At 41.2% G+C, this 21,962-nt stretch overlaps 2 protein-coding genes across 2 annotated transcripts; both read right to left on the bottom strand.

The window, feature by feature from the left end:
* Positions 1-5,679: 5,679 nt before the first annotated feature.
* On the bottom strand, positions 5,680-7,483 carry tnni1b (troponin I type 1b (skeletal, slow)). Its single transcript, XM_084349163.1, has 5 exons — positions 7,439-7,483; positions 7,220-7,351; positions 6,548-6,637; positions 6,213-6,389; positions 5,680-5,929 (listed from the first exon to the last, which is right to left on the bottom strand). Exons 1-5 carry the CDS (start codon positions 7,445-7,447, stop codon positions 5,834-5,836), a joined length of 504 nt encoding a protein of 167 aa, XP_084205289.1. The 5' UTR covers positions 7,448-7,483; the 3' UTR covers positions 5,680-5,833.
* Positions 7,484-14,756: 7,273 nt separating this feature from the next.
* csrp1b (cysteine and glycine-rich protein 1b) lies at positions 14,757-19,351 on the bottom strand. The gene is made up of 6 exons (XM_084349831.1): positions 19,239-19,351; positions 18,212-18,321; positions 17,577-17,745; positions 16,286-16,415; positions 16,064-16,157; positions 14,757-15,293 (listed from the first exon to the last, which is right to left on the bottom strand). The coding sequence occupies exons 2-6, from the start codon at positions 18,318-18,320 to the stop codon at positions 15,217-15,219; spliced, it is 579 nt and encodes a 192-aa protein (XP_084205957.1). The 5' UTR covers position 18,321; positions 19,239-19,351; the 3' UTR covers positions 14,757-15,216.
* Between the last annotated feature and the right edge of the window lie 2,611 nt (positions 19,352-21,962).

The raw sequence follows: 21,962 nt of genomic DNA, 5'->3' as shown, positions 1-21,962 counted from the left end.
TGAGGGATCTTAGGATTGATAAAAGAAAGAAGAAGAGCACAGACTTACCCAGAATGATGTACGCTTCGGACTGGACTCGATGGGGAATTGTATACTGTCCCCTTCTCTTTGGGCCTTAAGCTTTTAAACCCAGTAGCGGATCACATGGCGGCACGCTGCCCGTGTCTACAATTGGAGGGCACATACCTGCAAACAGATGGCAGATGGCATCAACTCGAATGGGAAAACATGAATCCTCCATGGACTTGAATTGTCTATTTTTACACAGCAGAACCAAACCTGAACAACACGGGATTACTGTTCTGTATCTCAGGTCTGGCAGACGCGAGGAAGGTTAGAAATAATCTTTGTAAACCTACACCTGCGTGCACGAGGGCACGTCTCAAGCTCCTTTGATTTCCCAACAAAGGAACACATTATTTTGACTACTTGCTGCTGATCAATTCATCACAAACGTTTAAATTTTCAGTATTATACAACAGCATTAATGTATCCCCTGAACTGGAAGTGTTACGCAATCAAATTATAGTTCGAGTATTATTCCCAGAACGGTTTGCCAAGAGAAAAACGAAAATAAGATTCACTCCCTTCGCCGGCGCCATCTCCCGCACCACTTCGTTAAGCTTTGCCTGCCCCCAGTCCTCACATGCATTGACACGTTATCAACAACACCCTTCATGACAATGCCAAGTGCTTTGATACTCCCAGTGTTTGCTGTTCATGTCGTATTTGACCCAACAGTCAGAATTATGTGTCATTAGATCATGTCTCAGGTGAACCGAAGCCAACAAACAAAATGTGATTCTGTATGTGGGGCTGGGGGAATACAGATCCCCCTCCGCCTCTACCCTGGCTCTTCCTTTACAAACAGATCAATGACGTCTCAAAACAGCTGGCAGGAGTCGTGTCAAAGCAAGTCCCAAGCTAGGTCTCACGTCATTGGGGGCCAGTCAAAGCCAAGTCACATAAATTGAGGTAAAATGCATGTCAGGAACAAGTGTTTCAGGTTTCTAAATGAGGTGTCATTTACTTTGTCTTAATTACTGCGATACTGGACGATTTAACTGCATTAAACGAGAGTGTTTTTGCTGTCAAGTCAAATCTCAAGTCAGGGCTCAACAATAAGGATTACGTGTTGCATAAAGACGACTGTCTGCAGGGCAGAGAGCACATCAGGTTAAATAAAGAATTGTATATGAGTTGTTTCATTAGGTTTTTCCAAGATGTGAAGCATCTGTTATAGTCTGTACTCACTCACTCGATCATTTACTTAATTAAAGAGTAAACATCACGTTTAACCTTAGCCTTTGATTTTATTTGACACAGTTAATAAATAAAATCATTTGTATCGGGGTATCAGAAACATCTAAAAGCTATTAATGAATCCTGAAACTGACCGATCACGTTTTTGTAATGTCATAGCTTAGCAACACAGGGAAAAGACCCGAAAAAAATACAGACCTGGGAGGAGCTTCAACTGGTGTTTAACGGTGTAAAAGTCCATGTTTTTCTGTACCTAAGCGAGTATTTGTGTTGCCTAAACCTAACCAAACAGAGTGTGCTGCCTTTAAGTTAAGTTAATAAATAATTTCACTAAGTTAAAGATTATAAAAGCTTAAAAAAGTGGGCTTCATAAGTTAAAAGGTTAAAAACAATTTACGATTTATCTGTAATAGTTCATGTACTGTGCTGCCACCTACTGGTCACAGGTTGATGCAGTCACGCACACTCTGAATCTGAATCTGAATCTGAATCTGTCGCGCTTCTGCCTCGGAAATCATGTGTCTTTTCACAAACAAAGCAAATGTGGATACAAGTCTTCAAGTAAAACCAAGAAAAGTCAAGCCTTGTGTGTTTATTGGAGGACATTTGGATGTTAACTGGCTGTCTAGCTTTGCGCAAGTGAACACGCTACACAGAGACAGAATGTCATACATAACCCACTGAACCACAATAGCTCACTCAAGACGCAGTTTTTTTGTTGCTGTTTCACTCAGTTTAAGTTGAAATGCTGTTCTAGGAGAAACACAGTGACATCAGATACACCTCATGGTATCAGTATGACATGGATACCCTTTGTCAGACCCTGTTCAGTGTAGTCCATGTAATGTGTGATGGTGTTTGGAAAGGCTCAACAATGCAACAGAGTGTACCTGCAGCCACTGTGTATGTACTAGTTGTATATTGTGTATATGTGTACAATAACAAAAAAACAACAACTTAAGTTTTATTTCAAGGGTATCTGAGCTAAAACTTCAGTTTTATTCAGAAAAGATGCCAAACCTGTACAAACTGCTTTCTCTCTCTTGTAGTAAAAACATGTACATGTATATGTGTGTAGCCTATAACTTAGAGGTCAAAACCATCACGTTGCCTTTGAATGACAATTCTGTCAAATATTTGAGCTTGGTTTTGCCCTATGGATGTTTACATACAAGACAGCTGGAGTGTGTTTTTCACGCTGTAAAGCCTGCAGTGTTTGACACACGGGGTCAACAGATCAATTTTATTTGTTTTAACATGTTTGCAATCCATGTTAGGAAGAAGGGGGAAGTCACACACTAATAAAAACATTTCCTTGTTTTAGTTCTGTCAATCAGCCGTTTGGCACATCTTGTCTTTTGCAGGATGAAGAGCGAGTTATCGTCTGGCTGATATAGAACAACAACAACATTAAATCTGTAAGGAATTATGTGGAAGTCAGACAATCAAAGCAGTTCCTGGTAATTTCATTTGATTTTATTGTTATAAAAACCCCACCCGCCTGGCGCCTGATCCAACAAAAGCAAACTATAAGATGAGCCAAGCATTGATTTTCATCTGCAATGGCGGTTGGTTAACGGTGTGTTCACCACCAGCAAAGCACATTTTCACCTTGCATTACTTGTGCAAGTGTTTGTTCGACCCAAACAGCCATGTGACTTTACCGTACATTAGCCGTATGCTAGCAGGCAACAGCCGCATCGAGAGTGTGTGTGTGTCAGTGCGTCTGAAGGTCAACTCTCAATGAATTCAGCACTCACCAGAGACTCTGGTTCTCTCTCTTCTTTTTGCTCTTCGCTCGCTGTAACGTTACGTTGAAGTAAGCAACATTTCCCCTCCAGCTCCAGTCAGCAGTCGACATTACAGTAGGCCGCACAAACACCCGACAGCCGAGGTCACCTTTGCGGATTGCTTTTGCAGTCAGGTTGATAAACGGGAGTGAAGATAAATCCACTTTTTAATCATAAAATCATTTCCTTATTTTAGTCCTGTCAATCAGCAGTTTGGCACATGTGGTCTTTTGCAGGATGAAGAACGAGTTATCGTCTGGCTGATATTGAACAGATTATTCGAATCAGTGAGTTCTCAAAACAACATGAACGTTAAAAGAAACACTCCACAGAGAGTTCATTCAGAGGCAGGAGAGGTCGACAACTTTCATATTAGAGATTTTAAATCCCTCAATACAACACCTGAATAAGATAATGTTCTGTTGAACGTTTCGGCCTCCGGATACTTTACAAACATCCGTTGAAAGGGCTGCAACGTTAAATCTGTAAGGAATCATTTGGAAGTCAGGCAATCAAAGCGGTTCCTGGCAATTTCATTTGATTTTATTGTTAGAAAAACCCCACCCGCCTGGCACTTGAGTCAACTAAAGCAAACTATAATCCTCTGTAATCCTGACATGGCACAGGTCCTGACAGGGATCTTCAGCTCAAACAAGTTTAAGTATTAATACGATCTGTCGTTAATACACCCTTCTCCATCAGCAGTATGTTTAGTTTGACAAATAATACTCTGATTCATGTTTTTGATGTTATGTTGCCAAACTGAGACAGAGTTTGTTGGAAAGGCTCCTGCTTCCTCAGTGAGGAGACTCTGAGCTGATACTCCCACCTTGTGGCAGAAAAGAAAACTGGAGGCACCCAAAGCATCTCTTGGTACTTTGACACTCATCTTGTTCTCTTGTTTCCTGTTTTATTTTGAAATTGTGCCCTTATGTGTTGCGTGTTGCTCCTCTTCCTCCCTCTGTGTGATTTTCCCTCTTTCCTGTGTTTTCGGTTCCTTTCCCTCACCTGTCCTTTCCCCGCCTCACTCCACCTGTACCTCATCCCCTCGTTAGTGTGTGTGTGTGTATAGTCTTGGTGATCCCTCTTGTCTTTGTCAGTTGGTCCTGTGTTGTCACCCTGTGTTTCTCACTCGTATGATCTCCAGTGTCTTCCCGTGGTATGTTTCTGGTTTTTGTTCCTTTATGTTTCTTAGCTTTCGTGATCACTGGTTTGAACTTTGCTTTTGATTTGTACTTTACTCTTGGTTTGTACTTTGTGTAAGTTTTTTTGTTTGCTACTTTGTATTTATGCATTTTGTACTTCTTGGATTGTGGTTTATCCTCAGCTTGAGTTATTAAAGCTCGCCTTTTGTTTCTTAATCCTGCCTCCCGGGTGTTTGCTGCATTTGGGCCCTCATCTTGTACCAAATTGTAACATTTTCTTCTAACATCTTTATGCCTCTGAAAAAGCCATATCAGTCGACCCTTGGAGAGAACCACAGGTGCTCAGTATGCAAACAATATGCATAAATCTAAATTCTTAAATATCATATGATATTTTGACCTTTGCACCAGAGGTTTCCTCTTGTTTTGCAAGCTAAGAGAAAGTGATTGATCAGTTGACACTTGGCATTCACCATTTACATGGACATAAGCCAAAGCCATGACGTGTGAACCAAAGTTATCACCATGGGAAACGTCTCTGCCACAGCTGCACCTTGTGCAGGATTGAATCAGAGTTGTGTTATTGTCTTCAGGCCAAAAGTCCTGTCCTGTTGACAAACTTTCCAAAAGGTTCATTCCCCCACCCAGATGCCAGCTAACACTGCTTTACTTCACCAAACAGGTAGGCCAGCGTAATGCAACTGCTGGTGTCAGCTTACGTATTCAGTGTGACTTATCTGCAGGTCTGCTCGTTGACCTGCAGATGAGTCAAGCATGCTTGGCACCTGCTACATTACCTCATCTGCGAACGTGGATTGATTTTCATCTGCAATGGTGGTTGGTTAATGGTGTGCTCACCACCAGCAAAGCACATTTTCACCTCGCATTACTTGTGCAAGTGTTTGTTCGGTCCAAACAGCCATGTGACTTTACTGTACATTAGCCGTATGCTAGCAAGCAACAGCCACATCGAGGGTGTGTGTGTGTCAGTGCGTCTGAAATCAGGTCAACTCTCAATGAATTCAGCACTCACCAGAGAGAGAGTTCTCTCTCCTTTTTCCTCTTTGCTTGCTGTAACGTTACGATGATAAAGTAAACATTTCCCCTCCAGCTCCAGTCAGCAGGCGACATTACAGTAGGCCGCACAAACACCCGACAGCGGAGGTCACCTTTGCGGATTGCTGTTGCAGTCGGGTTGATAAACGGGACTGAAGATAAATCCGCTTTTTAATCCCAAAAGTTAGAACGCAATCTCTGAGCTCTCCTCCTGTTGGTAAGTAACTGAAGTGACACCGGGTGTTTATTCCTCCAGGATGAAAACATCTTTTCTTTTGTTTTGATAGAATGCCCCCCTAACAGGCAGAAATTGCGTAATATACCTTTAAATCTACTGACATTAGATCAGAACAGCTGGTTGATCTATATGAATGCAAAGCTGTTCTTCTCTCAGTATTCAAAAACAAACTACAACCAAAAATGGAGACTGCATATGCTGTGTTTATTTCAGTGAGAATGAAACAAAACACACAGAAAATGTGGGTGTTTACAGGGAAAATGTACTGAATATAAAATACCAAAGAAGTCTCTGTGACCCTCTGGAGTACTCAACAGTTTGTGGATTTATGGATGGACCCTTCACTGGTTAGCTGCGTCAAACATCTTCTTGCGGCCCTCCATGCCCGACATGGCCTCCACATTCTTCCTCCAGTCACTCACCTCCACCGTCTTCTCCTGCAAAGACAGAGACAGAGAGTCACTCTTGTGATATAGGCGCCAGATGTTTTTTTATGTATTGGCAGACAAATAAGGTTGACTAATCAGTTCCACACCTTGGCAGTCGCTGTCACCCTTAAATGGACAGCCAAAGTCTTAAAGTTCAAACATAACTTATCACCATGGCCAACAGCTCTGCCACAGCTTGTGTGGGAAAAAAAATCAGGATTGTCATTGTCTTCTGGCCAAAAGCATCACCTCATCTTTGTCTGTATTTTGTTCTTATTTTTCCTGAACTCACCTTTTCTACATCCTCCTTCTTGACTGATTTCAGATTAGCTCGCAGGTCCAAAGAGACCTTGTGTTTGGAGCCCAGTAGCGAGCGCAGGATTGCGTCGGCAGAGACCCTCACCCTTCTCAGGCTGGGTCTCTTGAACTTCCCTCGCAGGTCCAGTACCTTGATATTTAGGTCTTTGATCTGAGGAGAAAGTGGAGAGAAAGTCATTTGACCCAGGAAGTAATAGCTACACTTTATGTGTTTGGACACACGGTACTTGTAGGACTACATCAGTGTGCTGTTGCAACTTCAAGCTTCGGTTTATTTTTTTGGTGTTGTTGTTGTCTTCCTTCAGTTACCTCTCTGTTGTTGTGCAGGACTTTGGCTTCGATATCATACCGCTCCTCGTCCACCACATCTATTTTGGCAAGCAGCTCTTGACATAATGTCTGTATAGAAAATAAAAGGAACTGGATGTTAAAGGAAAAACGTTTACTCGCTTAAACAGCGTCTCGCATTTTTCTCATACTGTCCATTGCTGCAGTGCCTCTATTCATCCCTGCCTGAATGCTACATTTTAGTGCGTGTCTCTTTAAGAAACCACCTCCTGAAAAGCCCAGGCGACCTGATTGGTCAGCTCTTGCAGGCCTGAGCAGACAGTTCATAACAAGTTTCCACATCAGCTCTCATGGCTTTTTTTTGCCAGTGAGAGGCATTGCTAAAGTGGTGCCACTGGATAGTTGTGACATCACAACTAGGGTTGGGCGCCACAGCATAAAGCATAGAGCATAAAAAAGTGCCTTTTCCCGTCAGAGCTGCCGTGAAGCAGCAGTTGTCGGTGTTTGTTAGGCAAACCAAAGACCCTTGGTTACATTGGAGGCAGCGGTGTTTAATCACAAAAGAGAGAACATATGGGACCTTTTAACCTTCTTACCTCCTGAGATGTTTAGCAACATTATTTCAGTGAGCATATGGAAGATTTTTTTTTAATTTGCAAATATAAACACCCCGCCATTAATATCAAATAATACCTGCAGCTCTGCTAAGGACATGCCACTGGTCTGTAGAGGGGGAGATTTCTCTTCCAGGTACTTTTCCTTCTGCTCCTCTTTTTCTTCCATCTCCTGCTCCAAGTCCTCTTTGGCCTTGGCGACCATCAAGCTCTGAAAGAAGACACACAAAGTGAATCAAACAGTTAGATTCACTGTCTTTCTGAATGAAGACACACTCTGTTTAGACGGAGGACTCACCTTCAGCATGAGCTTGCGTGACGCTGAGATTTTAGGTTTCCTCTGCAAAAAGGATAATGTTTTTAACTTAGTGTGACATTTTGGTAACCAAGTGTTGATTTCTTGATGAGTTGTGTCTTGTGAAATCTTACCTCCAGTCTGTGGGTTGAAAATAAAGAAAGGACACAACAGGACATGTAGAATGAGCATTCAGTTCCAGATGGAAAAATCTTAATGAATTGTCTGTGAAAGCTGCCATGCTATATTTCATTATGTGAATGAATTTACTGTATGAAACTGATACTCTGATTAGCAGATGGAAACAATAACAGAAACACAATACACTTACGCTTTCTCAGGCATCTTGGCTATTTCAACTCCCCCTGGAAGACAAAAATAAAACCTTTTTGTCTCTGAAGCGCTCGGCCGTGGGGACCACTTGGGTCCACAGCCCCAACTGGTCTTAACTAAGGTTTCCCTTTTAGCTCCAACATAGAAACATTCCTCTACAGTCGACCGTGTAGTGTTACAAGAGTGGAAAAATAGAGCATACATATGGTTATATTGGTCTTTATAAGGACTGCCATCTAGGGTTAATTGTTACACCATTCCTTCATATTCTCTGCCAATGATTTGTGAGCTATATATGAATCCATTAAAGGATGTGACTTCTCACATGACCAGTCTTTTTTGTTTTGTTTTGTTTATGTGGCACTTTTATGTCATCCTCATAGAAAGGCCTGCTGGACCAAATCATCCGGTCACCTCTCGGTGCCGATGGCACGCTTCTCTGCCAGAAAGCAAAGTGATGACTGACGGGGAGAAGCACGCAAGGCACAAGTTCCAGAAAGATAACATTTCCTGCTTTCACACCCACTTTCCCACTGGATGAAGACACAAATACAGACAGGGTTCCCATTTCTCAGAACAGCACTGATCAGAAGCAGCCGGCCCATTAATAAATATCATAGAGGCAGGATGATGGAAATAATATGCGTAACAATCACAATTATTTTCATTGCTGATTAATATGATGTTTATTCTCTTGATCAGTCATTTTGGTCAGTAAGATATCACATTGCTTGATTTGTCTAACCAACATTAATTTTAAGATATTAATTTTACTACCACGTAAGACAAAGAGAAGCAACATCATTTCGCAATTTAAAAGCTGGAATGTTTATAACTGTTGTTATAATATTATCAATACTACGATATAATAAACATGTAGTTGATAGATGGTTTTATCCTTATCGCCCACTTAATAGTCTACAGTTACATTTTTTAGATTAAATTTGAATAACAGTTAGTCTTCATGGTTGTAGCGACATTATTTCCATTTAAACCTTTTCAATGTAATTAGAACTGAAAGGATGAGTTGATTAATCAACATTAAATTGATTAGCAACTATTATAAGAATTGATCAATAGTGAAGTAAAAATTGCAAAAAAAAAAACATTGTCAAATGTGAAATTTTGCTGAGTTTCTTTATCTTCTGTGGTGTTAAATTGCATATTTTTGGGTGTTGGACCATCGGGCAGACACTAGACATTTTAAGACCTCACCACAAATTCTCAGAACTAGAAAAACTGCTATTTGACTTGATTAATCAAGAAAATAATTAGTAGAAGAATCAATATTGACACTAATTGTCAGTTGCAGCCCTAAATGTAAAGACTTTGACTCCAAACTCCAGTGTTTTATTCAATGGATAATCTTATTGATCAAACGGTGAAAAGTAAAACTCAGCTCTCAGATCAAACCACCACACTCTGAGTTTAATTGATTCAATGCAGCAGAGACTCTTACCTTTCTGTGTTGATGCTGTGGAGGCAGACAGACACAAAGTGATGGAGAGAAGAAAGTACCAGGATATTTATCTCCTGCTCCCCTTTGTCCCTCCTCTCTATCACAAGAATAGAAACACACACACACACACACACACACACACACACACACACACACACACACACACACACACACACACACACACACACACACACACCCTGGAGAGGGGTTGGTCTCAGGATAATAGTGACTGTGATGCTTGTGTTGTGTTGACAGATCACGGGCTCTCTGCTTCTTTATAATAATGTGTGTGATCTTTCCGGCGTGCCAGAGCAGGATTAACAACTTCCTTGTCGACTTTCACTTCAGCAGTTTTCAGTCAGTTGTTGCTCTGTTGTCTTCTCTTTTTAAACTGTTTGAAGCGCTGAGTAGCATCTTTGCAGCTGCTGTGTACAAAAAAGTTAGACTTCTTTTTGCAAACTTCAAGCAGCCACATCCAGACAGTTTGTCTTGTTACTGTCAATGATTTACTGAGATGTTGTCTGGCTACCAAGACTGATGCTGGAGACTGGCTGCGCCCCCTTGAGACGGCAGGGCCCCCCTCGGTCTGATTAGGATAATAGCTGCAGACAATGCTAAGCCGAGGTTTTAGGGCAGGAATGCAGTTTCCAGTATACATTTAGCAAAGGCCTTCCGACTAAACATAGACAAACTGCAGCTCCATGTGATGCTGCCACTCTTTCATACTGGGTCCCAGCTTGTGTTTGTGTGCAGGCTTCGTATTTGTCACCGTAAACACAGATGAATGTGTCTGCCTTCTGAGACCTCAGTGAATGCAACGACAGTAAGTGCTTAAATGAATCCACAATCTCTTGTCTGGTTTGTGTTACAGATGTCATAGTCTTCAGCTTGCACAGCAGCGGCACACACTTAGGAGTCAGGTTTGAAGGTTAGTCACATGCCTGGTAACACTTGTCAGTGACACAGCAGCTTTGATCTCAAACAAAGCAGCAGGCCGACCGACACCACCCTCCGTAGAGCCGAGTGGTGGGAATATAAATGAACAGTTTTGCTGGACCACAAGCGCTGCCAGAACAAGTCCAACGACTGCAGTATTAATGACTCTGTTAGGATAGGATGCTTTTCTCTGTGTGGCGATGGCCGTTCATTCGCCATGTTTTGACATTTTGCAGGCTGTGCAGTCGCTTGAGCAAATAGCCTCTGACAAAAAAAAAGTCCTGCAGGACAATTCATTATTCATAATCAGCAGATTAATGAAAATAATCGTCAGTTCCAGCACTAATTTGGCAGCTCGATCCGTCTCCGGGAACTTTTTCAAAAACAATCATTAAATGCTTGTGAAAGTCGCTACACTGGCAACACTGGGACGGTTGTCAAGGGTCTGGTCCTGTTTGAAGCTTTTGTGCATGAATATTTCAACAGTGTGTGTGTGTGTGTGAGTCACTGCCTCAGCAGTCCTGTAAAAGATTGGACTGAGATTGTAAAAAAGTTGGAACTGGGTCCATGCAGATGTGTGACAAATTGAAGACAGAAGCAAAAGAGTCTTGGTGAGTTGTTCAGGCTCCGAAAGTCTCCACAGCAGCTTCTGTTGGTTTGTGATGCGAGCAGCATCTTTATCAACGCTGTGAACTCCCTTGCTGGACCATTATCTGGAGAGACGCTGTTTATTTAAGATGTTTTGAGACTGTTGTTTTCTGTGGATGTCACTTGAGAATGTAAAATAAGCATTCCTGTCGTCAGTTTCGTGCCAACCACTGTGGGTAATGCGCTGCTATGGCCGTATTCTCAGTCGCTGTGAATAAAATATTGGGCAGCTGTTGATGTTGTGTAATTTATTCCTCTTGTGGACTTTATTTATTTATTTATTTATTTATTAACTATTTTATTGTATTTGTCAGATGGTCTTGGTGTTTTTCCAGTGCTTCCCAATGCCCAAGATGACGTCCTCAAATGCCTTGTTTTGTCCTTAAACCAAAGATTTTCAGTTTACTGTGATAGATGAGTAAAGAAACAAGAACATATTTACATTCAAGAAGCTGGAATCAGAGAATTATCACTGTTTTTCATGAAGAATTACTCAAACTGAATCGATGAACTGATGGGTGATTAATTTAATAGCTGACAACTAATCAATTAAGTGATTTATCTGCTGGCATTTATATTCCGTTGATCAACTAATTGGTGAAAAATTAAATTGTGAACCTGAAAATGAGCATAATGTCTCCTTTAATATCAAGAGTACGGTGGTAGTAGACCCTCATTTGGTTCAACTCCTGTTTATTTTATGGGCTCTTCCTTCCTCGTCCTGTTCTTGTGAACAGGATATCTCAAGACTGCCTTGAGGGAATTTCTTCAAATTTGCAAATTTGGCACAAGTGTCTGCTTGGACTCAAGGATGAACTGATTAGATCTGAACGGTCAAAGGTCACTGTGATCTCATGGCGTCCCATTCTTGTGAACACGGTATCTCAAACGGCCGGAGGCAATTTCCACAAATTTGCAAATTTGGCACAAATGTCCACTTGGACTCACGGATGAACTGATTAGATTTGAGTGTTCAAAGGTCAGGATCACTTTGACATTATCATATTCTGTACATACAGTACACAGAGGCGAACAACCGTGATGCGGTACCAGTGGTTGAAAGTGTGTTGAGCTTGTTACTAGGAGAGGAGGCACAGCTTCAGTGCTCCTTGGCGTAATGTTTTTAAAGTCTCTGAACTCTAATGGAGGGATGGATGGACATTTTTTTCCAAAATCTCCCTGAGTTGACATCAATGTGTGACCTCCTCTATGGAAACATGCATTGTTCCTCCACTCAGTCATTCAGGTTTTGCATCACAAAACCCATTATGATCAGGATGATGTGACATTTGTTGGGGTTTGTACCAAATAAACATGTCTTCTCACATCTGGAGAACAAGTTTTTAGGTCTGCAGCGCTACTTTATCAAAAATCTAAAATCCATCGGCCACATTTCGATTTTAATAAAAGTTTGTTGATTGTGCAGCCTCAGTATGTAGCCTGTGTGCCTTTTGTATACTCTGGCAGTTAATTAAAAACAGTATTTTAATACTGTCGCACTTCACACTGAACACATGCTTTACATTTGTGGGAGCATATGTGTGGCTGCTGCTGCATTTTCTCCTGCTCACAGAGGAGCAGCAGGCGGCTCAGTGGGATAACTGGCGAGCTGTCAACCTCTTGAGACCACAGTGACTGTGACCTGCTGGGCCAACAACCCTGCTATTTATTAGTTTCATATTCATAGTCAATGTGCAACGTTCAAACTCACACCAAGGATGGGACCCTTCTGATATACTGCATTATACTTACATTTGCACCGTCTGTAGCTGTATAGCCTTATTCCTCTCATCGGTCGGGTTTATTGAAATTTGCCGGTCTGTTCTTTTGCTCTTGCTGAGTCAGGACTTTAAAGTCCCTGATGCTGATTTGATTTATGACGCTGAGATCCAGGCTGCTGGCTCGAGGCAGCCGATTATAATTCCACAGTATATATGGCAGCAGGATTAACAAAGTGCTGCGTGTGATTACTGGACTGTCTCTAGGAAACACTGACTCATATGCGACTGCCAGGGTATTATAGCAGTTTACTGTACAGTAGTTTCTCACATGTGACACTGTAAAGTAGATGGTTTGAACAGAAAACTGTAAAATGTTCACTGCAGCTGTACCATGTGAAGTACATTTATATTTTTGGTTTAATTTAAAATGTCAAGTTAATATAAAGTCTGATGAAACTGAATTGACCTAGTTCTCATATGAAACATATACAATTTTCAATTATAAGGGTGGATTTAATATCAATGTTTTGTTGAAATGTGTAATGAGTCCTTGCTTTCAGACACTGATAGATAAATCCAGGCTGCTCATTTACAGCTAGTGACCACTGATTCTTGCTGGCTGAATGATCACCAGCAGAGTTTATCAGCTGTTGCTCCAATGCTAAAGCTAATAAAGCTATAAAGTGAGTTACTGAAATGTAGACTTCCCCAATCCAATATGGGTCTCACTAAAAAGATGGTATTTTACCCAAATGGGTAAAAATAATAATAATAACAGTAATTTTGAAAAAAAAAAATCATCTCTGTTTTGAATTGTCAACCAGCCGAGCCGACAAGAATGTGCATCAGGCACACAGCACACTGTCACTGGACACAAAGTGCCGCCCCCTGGTGGAAATACCAATATTTTAGGGAGCTCCAAGTTAATACAGGGCAGGACGGAGCTGTTAAACTCTGACAGCATTCAGGACCAACTTCCACACTGTGTGGCCTGAGACATTACTTATCACCCACCTACAATGCTGTACTGAGTTCTCTCCCCAGACAGCTTAACAGCCAAACACATCTGGGCTCGCCTAGCTTCAGAAACCCACATGAAGGCCGGTTTGACCAACGACCCACAAGTGGCCCTAACGACTCTGAAACTCAGAGCTCACACGTGTCCTTAACGACTCTGTAGGGACACTCCCACACAGAGTTTAAAAGCCTGCAGCTCCCCTCCAGTTAGTCAGAACTGAAGACGCCTCTTGGATGATGAGAGGTGAAACGTCTTCAAGAAACTGAAACAAGTCCAGTTGCCTACGGTATCCCCACAAAATGACACCTGCATCTTACATTGGAGAACACAAAGACACTTTGTACTGCACTCCTTACACTCCTTTCACTTTTCTCTGGTGTCTTTAGTTTTGGAAAGTACTGCAGCCCGACACACATGTGGAGAGATCCAAAGCTTCACAGACCTGCTGTGCACAACAGATTTTCTTTTTTTGATAATAACACAAAAACAAGACAAATCAAGTTAAGACTTCTTGGAAATTATTATTATTATAGAGAATTATTTCATCTGACTGACTGACTGACTCTGTTGCCCTCTGGTGGGCGAAGGACAGAAGGAAATAAAACTATACATGTCCATGGTATATTCTTCCTTACGGCTGACCATTCAGAGGAAACATGCATCTATTTTTAAGATTTCTACAAGGTCTGAGGTGAAGCACATTTTTGTTCCTCTAAGTCATTATAAATCACAGCATGTGAAAGCTCAGGATCAGATCCCAGTGTAATACTTTCATCTTTGGGAGGATTTCAGATATTTCAGAGTTTTGCCACTGATGTGACTCACATGTTGTAGTCGGTGCCAAAACAAACAGACGTCCCCGCCGCCACAGCTGCCTGGCACTCCGGTCATGGTGCCTCCTCGGTGCAGGCAGAGACGGGTCTGAGCACTGCGACTCCCTTGTTCACCACAACAGCAGGCATTTTGCTCTGTTTGATGATGATTACAAGGAATAAGAAAGCACGCCCAAGACTGCATAAACATACACGCTGATTTCATCAGAGCAGAACCACCAAAACAATGACAGCTGTGTGAGGCATGCCAGATTTTGTATCACGGGGCAATGGGAAGAAAAATTCCATCAGTTTTGTTTGTTTTTGCCTGATATTTATTTTGTGTCTTACCAATGAAGCATTTCTTGAAACCATAGCTACACGATTTGACATGTGAGGCAGAACAAAGACCTTTTTATTGAGCGTAAAGTGAAGCATGATGCTGTTTTTTTCACAGCTGTCAGTCTTTAAACGTGTTGATTTCCAAATTCAACATTTGCCAAACTCAGTTGTTACAGTGCAAGTGTCTCTTAGTGTTGCAACGGCAGAGCTTAATTTCTTTCTTTCTTCTTCTAAGAATGCAGCCAGTCTGATCACACACAAACAACACAGAGTTAGAAATCAGTGTGTTATTAAATGTTAAGCATGATATCTTGTTTTCATAATCCAAATTCAACACACGGAGCAAAATCTGCTGGTGAAGCTGCGTGGTTTTAGGCCTCTTTGATTCCTCTTCGCCTGTAGCTGGAGTGAAAGGGCGGAGTGAAATCGGCTGGATATTGACTGCAGGATCTTGGAAGCGAGGATATCAGGGCGCAGATGTCAGTCCCGGGGGGAGGGCGATGCTTCAGGCCTTACTGGGAATGAGCCAGAGCTCCTGCACCCTGACCGAAGCCGAATCCCTTTGGACCGAAGTTCTTCGCATAGCAACCTGTGAATAAACATAACGGAGGCTGAGAAACACACTGGGTAGCAGTCTGGAGTTTGAATTACACAAAATATGGTTTATTGGTTTATTAAACCTCAATTTGCAGAGCCACAGTATCAGAGCCCCAGAGCGGTTTCTTTGGTTGTCTGCTGGTTTATTAAATCTAGGTCGCTGTCAAACATGAAGTCTTGTTCAAATATGAACCAAAATACGCTAAATGGCAAAAGGTCGGAGAGGCTGCCGACATTTTGGGGCTCTGTCTCGAATCGTTTAGAGCAACTGCTTCTTCTCTGCAGGCTGAGGGTCAGATGTTACTAGGTTAACTCATGAACTGACATCTGAAGCACTGAGAGTCGTACTACTCACAAAACAACTGCAAGAACTGCATTACAATAATGCAATATTGATTTATTTGCAGTATTTATTACTCAATAATTTCAGATTTATTCTTTTTTTTTAATGTTTTTTTCAAGCCATTTATCATTTAGTAGATTAATTAAAAAATATATCATTTGGTCTATTAGATATCAGGAAAATGACATTTTCAATTACACTCTCCTGAGCCCAAGGTGACGTCTTGAAATTGCTTTTTCTGTCCGCCCAGCTGTCCAAATATCTAATTTAATGTCACATAAGACAAAGAGAGTCAGCAAATCTTCACTTTTTTGAACTAGACCAAGGGAATGAAGTCTGATTATCAGAATAGCTGCTGATACATGTTTCTGCCCATCAGCTAATTGAATTATCAACAGCTCTTGTTAACAGACACAGACCTTTACAGAAGATCTCTCCGTCTCTATCAGCCACAGTCGTGGACTCCAGTCCTTTGCCACACTTGGCACAGCGAAAGCAGGCTTTATGCCAGGACTGATGAGAGAGACGAGAGGTGGTTCAATATCAAGAATATACACAAAACCAACACATCCCCGTGCTTATTCTGGATTTAAAGCACAGTTTCTGAACTGCGATAACCGTATACCGTATGTGGGTCTTACATTGCCTCCTCCGATGACCTTCTCGGCTGCGTACACTGTTTTCCCACATCGAGGACACACATCTGAGCCCCCTGCTTTCTGGGCAAACTTTGAGGCGTTGGTGTTAGTTGTAGGGCGATGAGGAGCTTGTCTGTCAAGAAAAAAACAGCTTTAAAAAAAGACTGAAAGGCAAAAAAAGAAAGTCAGCTGTGGGAGGAAAGCTGGATTGTTAAGTCTTTTGATCCAGCACTTGTAGAAATGGTTTTGTTGTGCACTACAGTCAGTTTAGAAAGGGAAACTCAAACATTATCTTTAATCTGGCTATACCGTAGGGATCGACAGATATGTTTTATTCAGGGCTGCTATCGATTATTAGTAATCAAGGAGACAAATAACCGAATTGGAACCATTTGATAGTAAAAATGAACATCTTGGCGTCAAAATGTAGAATACCCAATGATGTACAATTTTGAGGTACTTAACTTGAGTAATGTCACTTTATACTTCCCTCCTCTACATTCATTTGATAACTTTAGTTGGCAGTTACTTTGCAGATTTACATTATTCAGTTTTGATTGGCTATTACATGTGATGTGCAGCCAATCAGATACTGTTGTTGGCGGGACATTGAGTAAGACCAAAGAGTGGTGACTACAGACAGAGAGTGGAAGCTGCATCAGGATGCGACTAGATACATTTACTCAAGTACTGTACTAAAATACAAGATATTTGAGGTATTTGTACTTGGGTATTGATACTAAGATACTTTATACTATACTTTATGCTTTTACTATATTTCTATCTATTTTGAAAGCAAATATTGTACTTTTTACTCTACTACATTTATTTAATAACTTTAGTTACTAGTTACTTTGCAGATTACATGCTGTATGAGCCAAAGTAGCCTTTTAAATTAATTTATTTTATCTGCAATAGAAAAACAAACATACACTGTTTTGGATGATCAGTAAAATGTTGAATATCTGATAGAATAATCAGCCAGGCCAATAATAAATCGACCCCCAGTACAGCATTTACATACATACATGTAAATATAAGTAAATATTAATATCAGATATTTTAAGACTTGGGTGATTTTCCCTTTTAGGAAGCAGTATTTTAACATGATACCTTTACTTTTACTCAAGTTTGACTTTTGGCCACTTTTTACAACGACGGCAATTGGACACAAAAACCCACTGATGGCAATAATCAGAAAAATGCAGAATATGGGCCCCAGTAGTCCATAATAATAATAATAATAATATCAACACCCCTAATACAGTAAAAGCAGGAGGAAGCTTTTGCTCACACTTCAGGCTTGATTCCAAGTCCTTCTCCTGTGTCCATACTCAGAGTGCCGGCTCCTCCTCCGAAGCCGTAGCCTTTTGGCCCATATTTCTTGCCATAGCATGATTTGCAGTAGATTTCATCCACGTGAACGGCCACTGTTGTGCTGTCCAAGTTCTTCTTACAGACCACTTACAATAAAAAAGAACAAACAAGGGAAAACAATTAGAAATACCAATACGCACATGTACTTGTTCACAAGCATCTGCGCAGCACTGAACGACTCTCACTTCTTGGCACGCTTTCCACAGATGTTTAGCCGTGACATTGCCACAAACCATGTGTGACATTTCAAAGAAGAAAGTGGCATACCCACTGTGTGTTAAGCTGGCTCAGATAAACGCTCGTCTGTGCTGCCGGGGGGAGTGTGTGTACCTTCCTCTGCCATATAAGGAAAACCAACGTGTCACATGCTTCCACTGGATCCTAATAAGGCCTGAGATGTCCGAGTGAAAACCTGCAGTTGCTCACTTTCCTGCTCTGACGCCAAATACTCTGCATTCCACCGCGGCACCTCGCTTGTGATTTCAGGCTTGTTTATGCACTGGGAGTCAGAGGAGGGAATAAAGCAGATTACCTGAAAACTTTAATACTTACTGCACAGAAAACAGGATTTATGCCAGCTCTTCCCCTCGCACTGCACTTCCTCAGCGAAGTAGACGGTTTTCTGGCAGCAGCCGCACTTGTTTCCTCCTCCGAAAGGCATTCTGTAAGCACACAGCAGAGCCAGTTGTGTACGTTTCTCATCCACTGTATATATAACGTCTCTCTTCTGGATCGGTGTTACTCAGCAGACAGACGCCATCTGCAACACTTGAGGCTAGATGCAACAATTCCTATAAAAGGAGAGGTACCAGTCGGCTGTGACACACTGCTTTCAGTGTTTCCTCGTCCTTGACTGTTCATTCATGATTGTAAAATGCAAAGTACCTGCTGCTGTGGCTCAGACACAGCAGCAGACTACCTCCACACAGAATGAGATCACAACACACTCTGCGTGTCAGCTCTGAGGTTTTGAGTCTTTTTATGGTGATGGCTTCATGCAATGTTGTCATCTCACACAGAAAGTCAGCAATCTACGAGGGCGCTGGATAAACAGGAAATTCCCGACATTTAATTGTGTAACCACACATGTTGTGACCTCAAACGACCCAACAGGCTCGGATGAGGATTGTTTGATCGCAATGCTTCTGAAAGTAATTTATAAAAACACTATTTTGGGATAGTTTTAGCATCTTTGAGCTTACTTGTGGTGTTTTAAAAGCGGCAGCGGCACCTTTTTCAAGGTTGTTTACTTCAAAAATTACATTTATTTACATACCGGTAGTGTCCCTTTATGCTATAAGGCCTCTTGTAAAATAGCACAAACTTTAGTTATTTGATTAAAAGTAACTTCACTGGAAATCTCACTCGTAAAATTTTAGCAAAAAATGTTGATTTCATTGCATTTTATTCCTAATTTGACCAATTCAGTCTTCAGTAAAAACAAAAAAGCTTTTATTTTCTCTACAAATTAACTCTTTACTGCACAAATCAACAACACGTGAACTCACTAACAACTTGTCACTCCATTAAACTGAGATATTTGATGTTTTCTGTATCCTTATGACTTAAACAAGCCTACCTGTACTGAGGTGAAAGGCTGGTCCTGTCAGTGGTATAGAGATGGCTGAGCTGAGTAGAGACACTGGTCTGATGAAGGGAAGCAGAGGGAGGCTGAGTGGACACCAGGCTGATGAGGGGAGGAGTCAGGACACCGAGACAAAAACAGGGAGAGAAGTGGGGAGGAGAAGGAGGAGGAAGAAGATAGTGAGAGATGATGGACGGGGAGGGAGGGAGGGAGGGAGACAACAAGAGATGTCAGTGTGTCAGAAACTGTCCGAGTCAGAATGAAAAGTGGAGAGCAACAGATGGATGGTGACTTCAGTGTAATGCTGCACATAAGTGACCCCAAATGGACAGAAGAGGTGACTGTTGTTTTAGCTTTGAGGACTTCCACACCAAGAAGTAACATGGCGAGACATCAGTAACGATTTTTATCTCATTGTTTTGGTTTTACTGAGCACAACTTTACAATTTTGGTTCAATCTCACCACAATCATCATGCCATTCGCAGTCACATAAGGCATCTGTACATATCTGCAAACCACCAATATGTTAAGATTTTACGTTTCAACCTTGTGTTTCATTACCAAGAAACACTTAAATAGGGTAACATCAAGGAAAACAAGTCAAGTTTTGGCTTAGAAATCCCCGTTTTGTCGCCACTAATGCTGCAAATATGTGAAAAAAAACTCCTTGTTGTGAAATCGACTCTGTTTTGTCCATTAAAGGGAACTGAACGGCGGTCTTGAACAGTGGTCTTGAACAGTGGTCTCTACGTATTTTAGAAATGTTGATATAATACATACGTACTTTTTATTCTGGCAACTGGGCTGTGTTTCTTGTCGAAAGCGCTCTAAAGACCCACAGTACGCTACAGGCAGAGCATCAAGCCGAAGATGGACAAAGATAGTCTGTAGAAACATCGTGAATCATTCAGCAGTTAAAGAGCCAGAAATCCCCTCTGTAGGCGAAGACAGTTGCCAATTTTGCTTCATGTCTGCTCGCTTTGTAAATGAGCTGCTGTTGCTCTCAAGCTCACCGGCTTCCTCCGTTTCCGCTGCCCACCAGTTGGCCAAAAAAACAGAGCTAATTTCCACATTTTCTGCAGGGTACGATCTACACCGCAGCCATCCGCCCTTCTCGCTATCTTAAGGGGATTTTCTTTTCTTTTTCTGTCTAGCAAGTGAAACACATGATCAGTTTAATTGAGGTTGGATGACTGATTTGGCAGATGAGGAGCATTCCTCTGTTCAGCGATTAAAAACTTCCACGGTTGCTTTGCACAACATTTTGGTATCGTTGTCCTAAAAGAAGAAAGAAAATCACCACAAGTCCAAAACAGTCTCACCAAATATGGATGTGAACAACCTCAAATACCCTTAATGCTGGACTTTAACTCATAGTCTCTGAAGTTAGAACAGAGACAACGTAAAAGAACTTATCGCTGTCCTAATACTTTTATTATGGCTGCACTGGATTCAAACTGAGACTTTTTATTTCATATTAAAACTGAAGGCCACCTGACAGTTTATCATGACATATCTGTGGGTTAGTATGTAGCGTATATGATGTCCTTGCTGATGCTTTTGTATCTGTAACCATAAAGGAGAGAGCCTGATAAGCAGCAGTGATATCCAGAGCGGACGTCCTATAAATCCGTCAGATCTAGGAAGCAGAAATGCTGCAGCCGCTTGCCTTACAAGGTGTTTCTGCAGAAAGCATGGGATGTTTTTTTTTTTGCTCATTGAATTACTCGCTGTCTGAGACCTTCTGGAGGGGTTTAAGTGAATCATGTGACTCAGGGGGCATTGGGTCAATCGGACAACTCCTGAGGAATCTGAACGTGACACATATTTTGCTGTATATCTGCACATTACTGTAGCATATTACTAATATTATAAGCACCTGACAGTATATCTTTAAAGTCTCAATATGCTATTTCTTCCCTCTGGGAGTCTCTCAAGCCAAACAATGAAAACAAAAGAGTTTGATGTAGTTGGAAGACATTTTAAAGTCGCAGTGGATCATGGGAGTTGTTGTCTTAATTTTTAAACAGCAGATTGTAGCTAATGAAATGTACATGACTTGATTCACAGACGATGTAATGTGTTACATTTGTGTTCCCGTTGTCTTCCCTCTTCACTCTCTGACTCTTCCAGAAGTTATAGTGACGGGACCAAAGGAAACACACAGTTACCTTGAATAAACTTGTGGATTCCTCTCGGTTTAAACACGTTTGGAAACATTTGGGATAATTTAATATGTAACAAAGCAAGGTCCAGTCAATTTGAGACATATTTGGAAAAATACACAAATCACAAAAGATTCCACCTCAAGAGTCCAAACGTTGTAACGTCTGTGACGCTAACTGAACCATTAAACATGTTTACAAGGAAAAATGGTCTGATTAAATTAGGGACCTATTTTCTCTTGTGTGCTCGGCTACGTTAAAGCACATTATCATCATCTATAGAAACAAGTAAGTTTAATTGTCTCCCTGAAGAGAGAGGATTTTGTGTGTTACATGATTTAGATCCATTTAATGTTTTAATTGCTCGTTATAAGATGATTCAAGGGCCTTTTTAATAAAATAATGAACATATAATGAATAATGACTTCTTCTGGTTGGATGAGTATTATAAACATGAGCTTTATTTCAGAACAGAAACTCCTTGTGGCAGATTGTCCTCTGTAAGATATAAGATCTTTGATCGCAATGCAATTTTATATGTGAGAAGATAAA

This window comes from Pagrus pagrus (genome assembly GCF_965226575.1).
Source record: "Pagrus pagrus genome assembly, chromosome: 3".
Classification (NCBI taxonomy): Eukaryota; Metazoa; Chordata; class Actinopteri; order Spariformes; family Sparidae; genus Pagrus; species Pagrus pagrus.
Note: the sequence above shows the minus strand (reverse complement) of the source record. Positions and strands in the feature narration are given on the sequence as shown.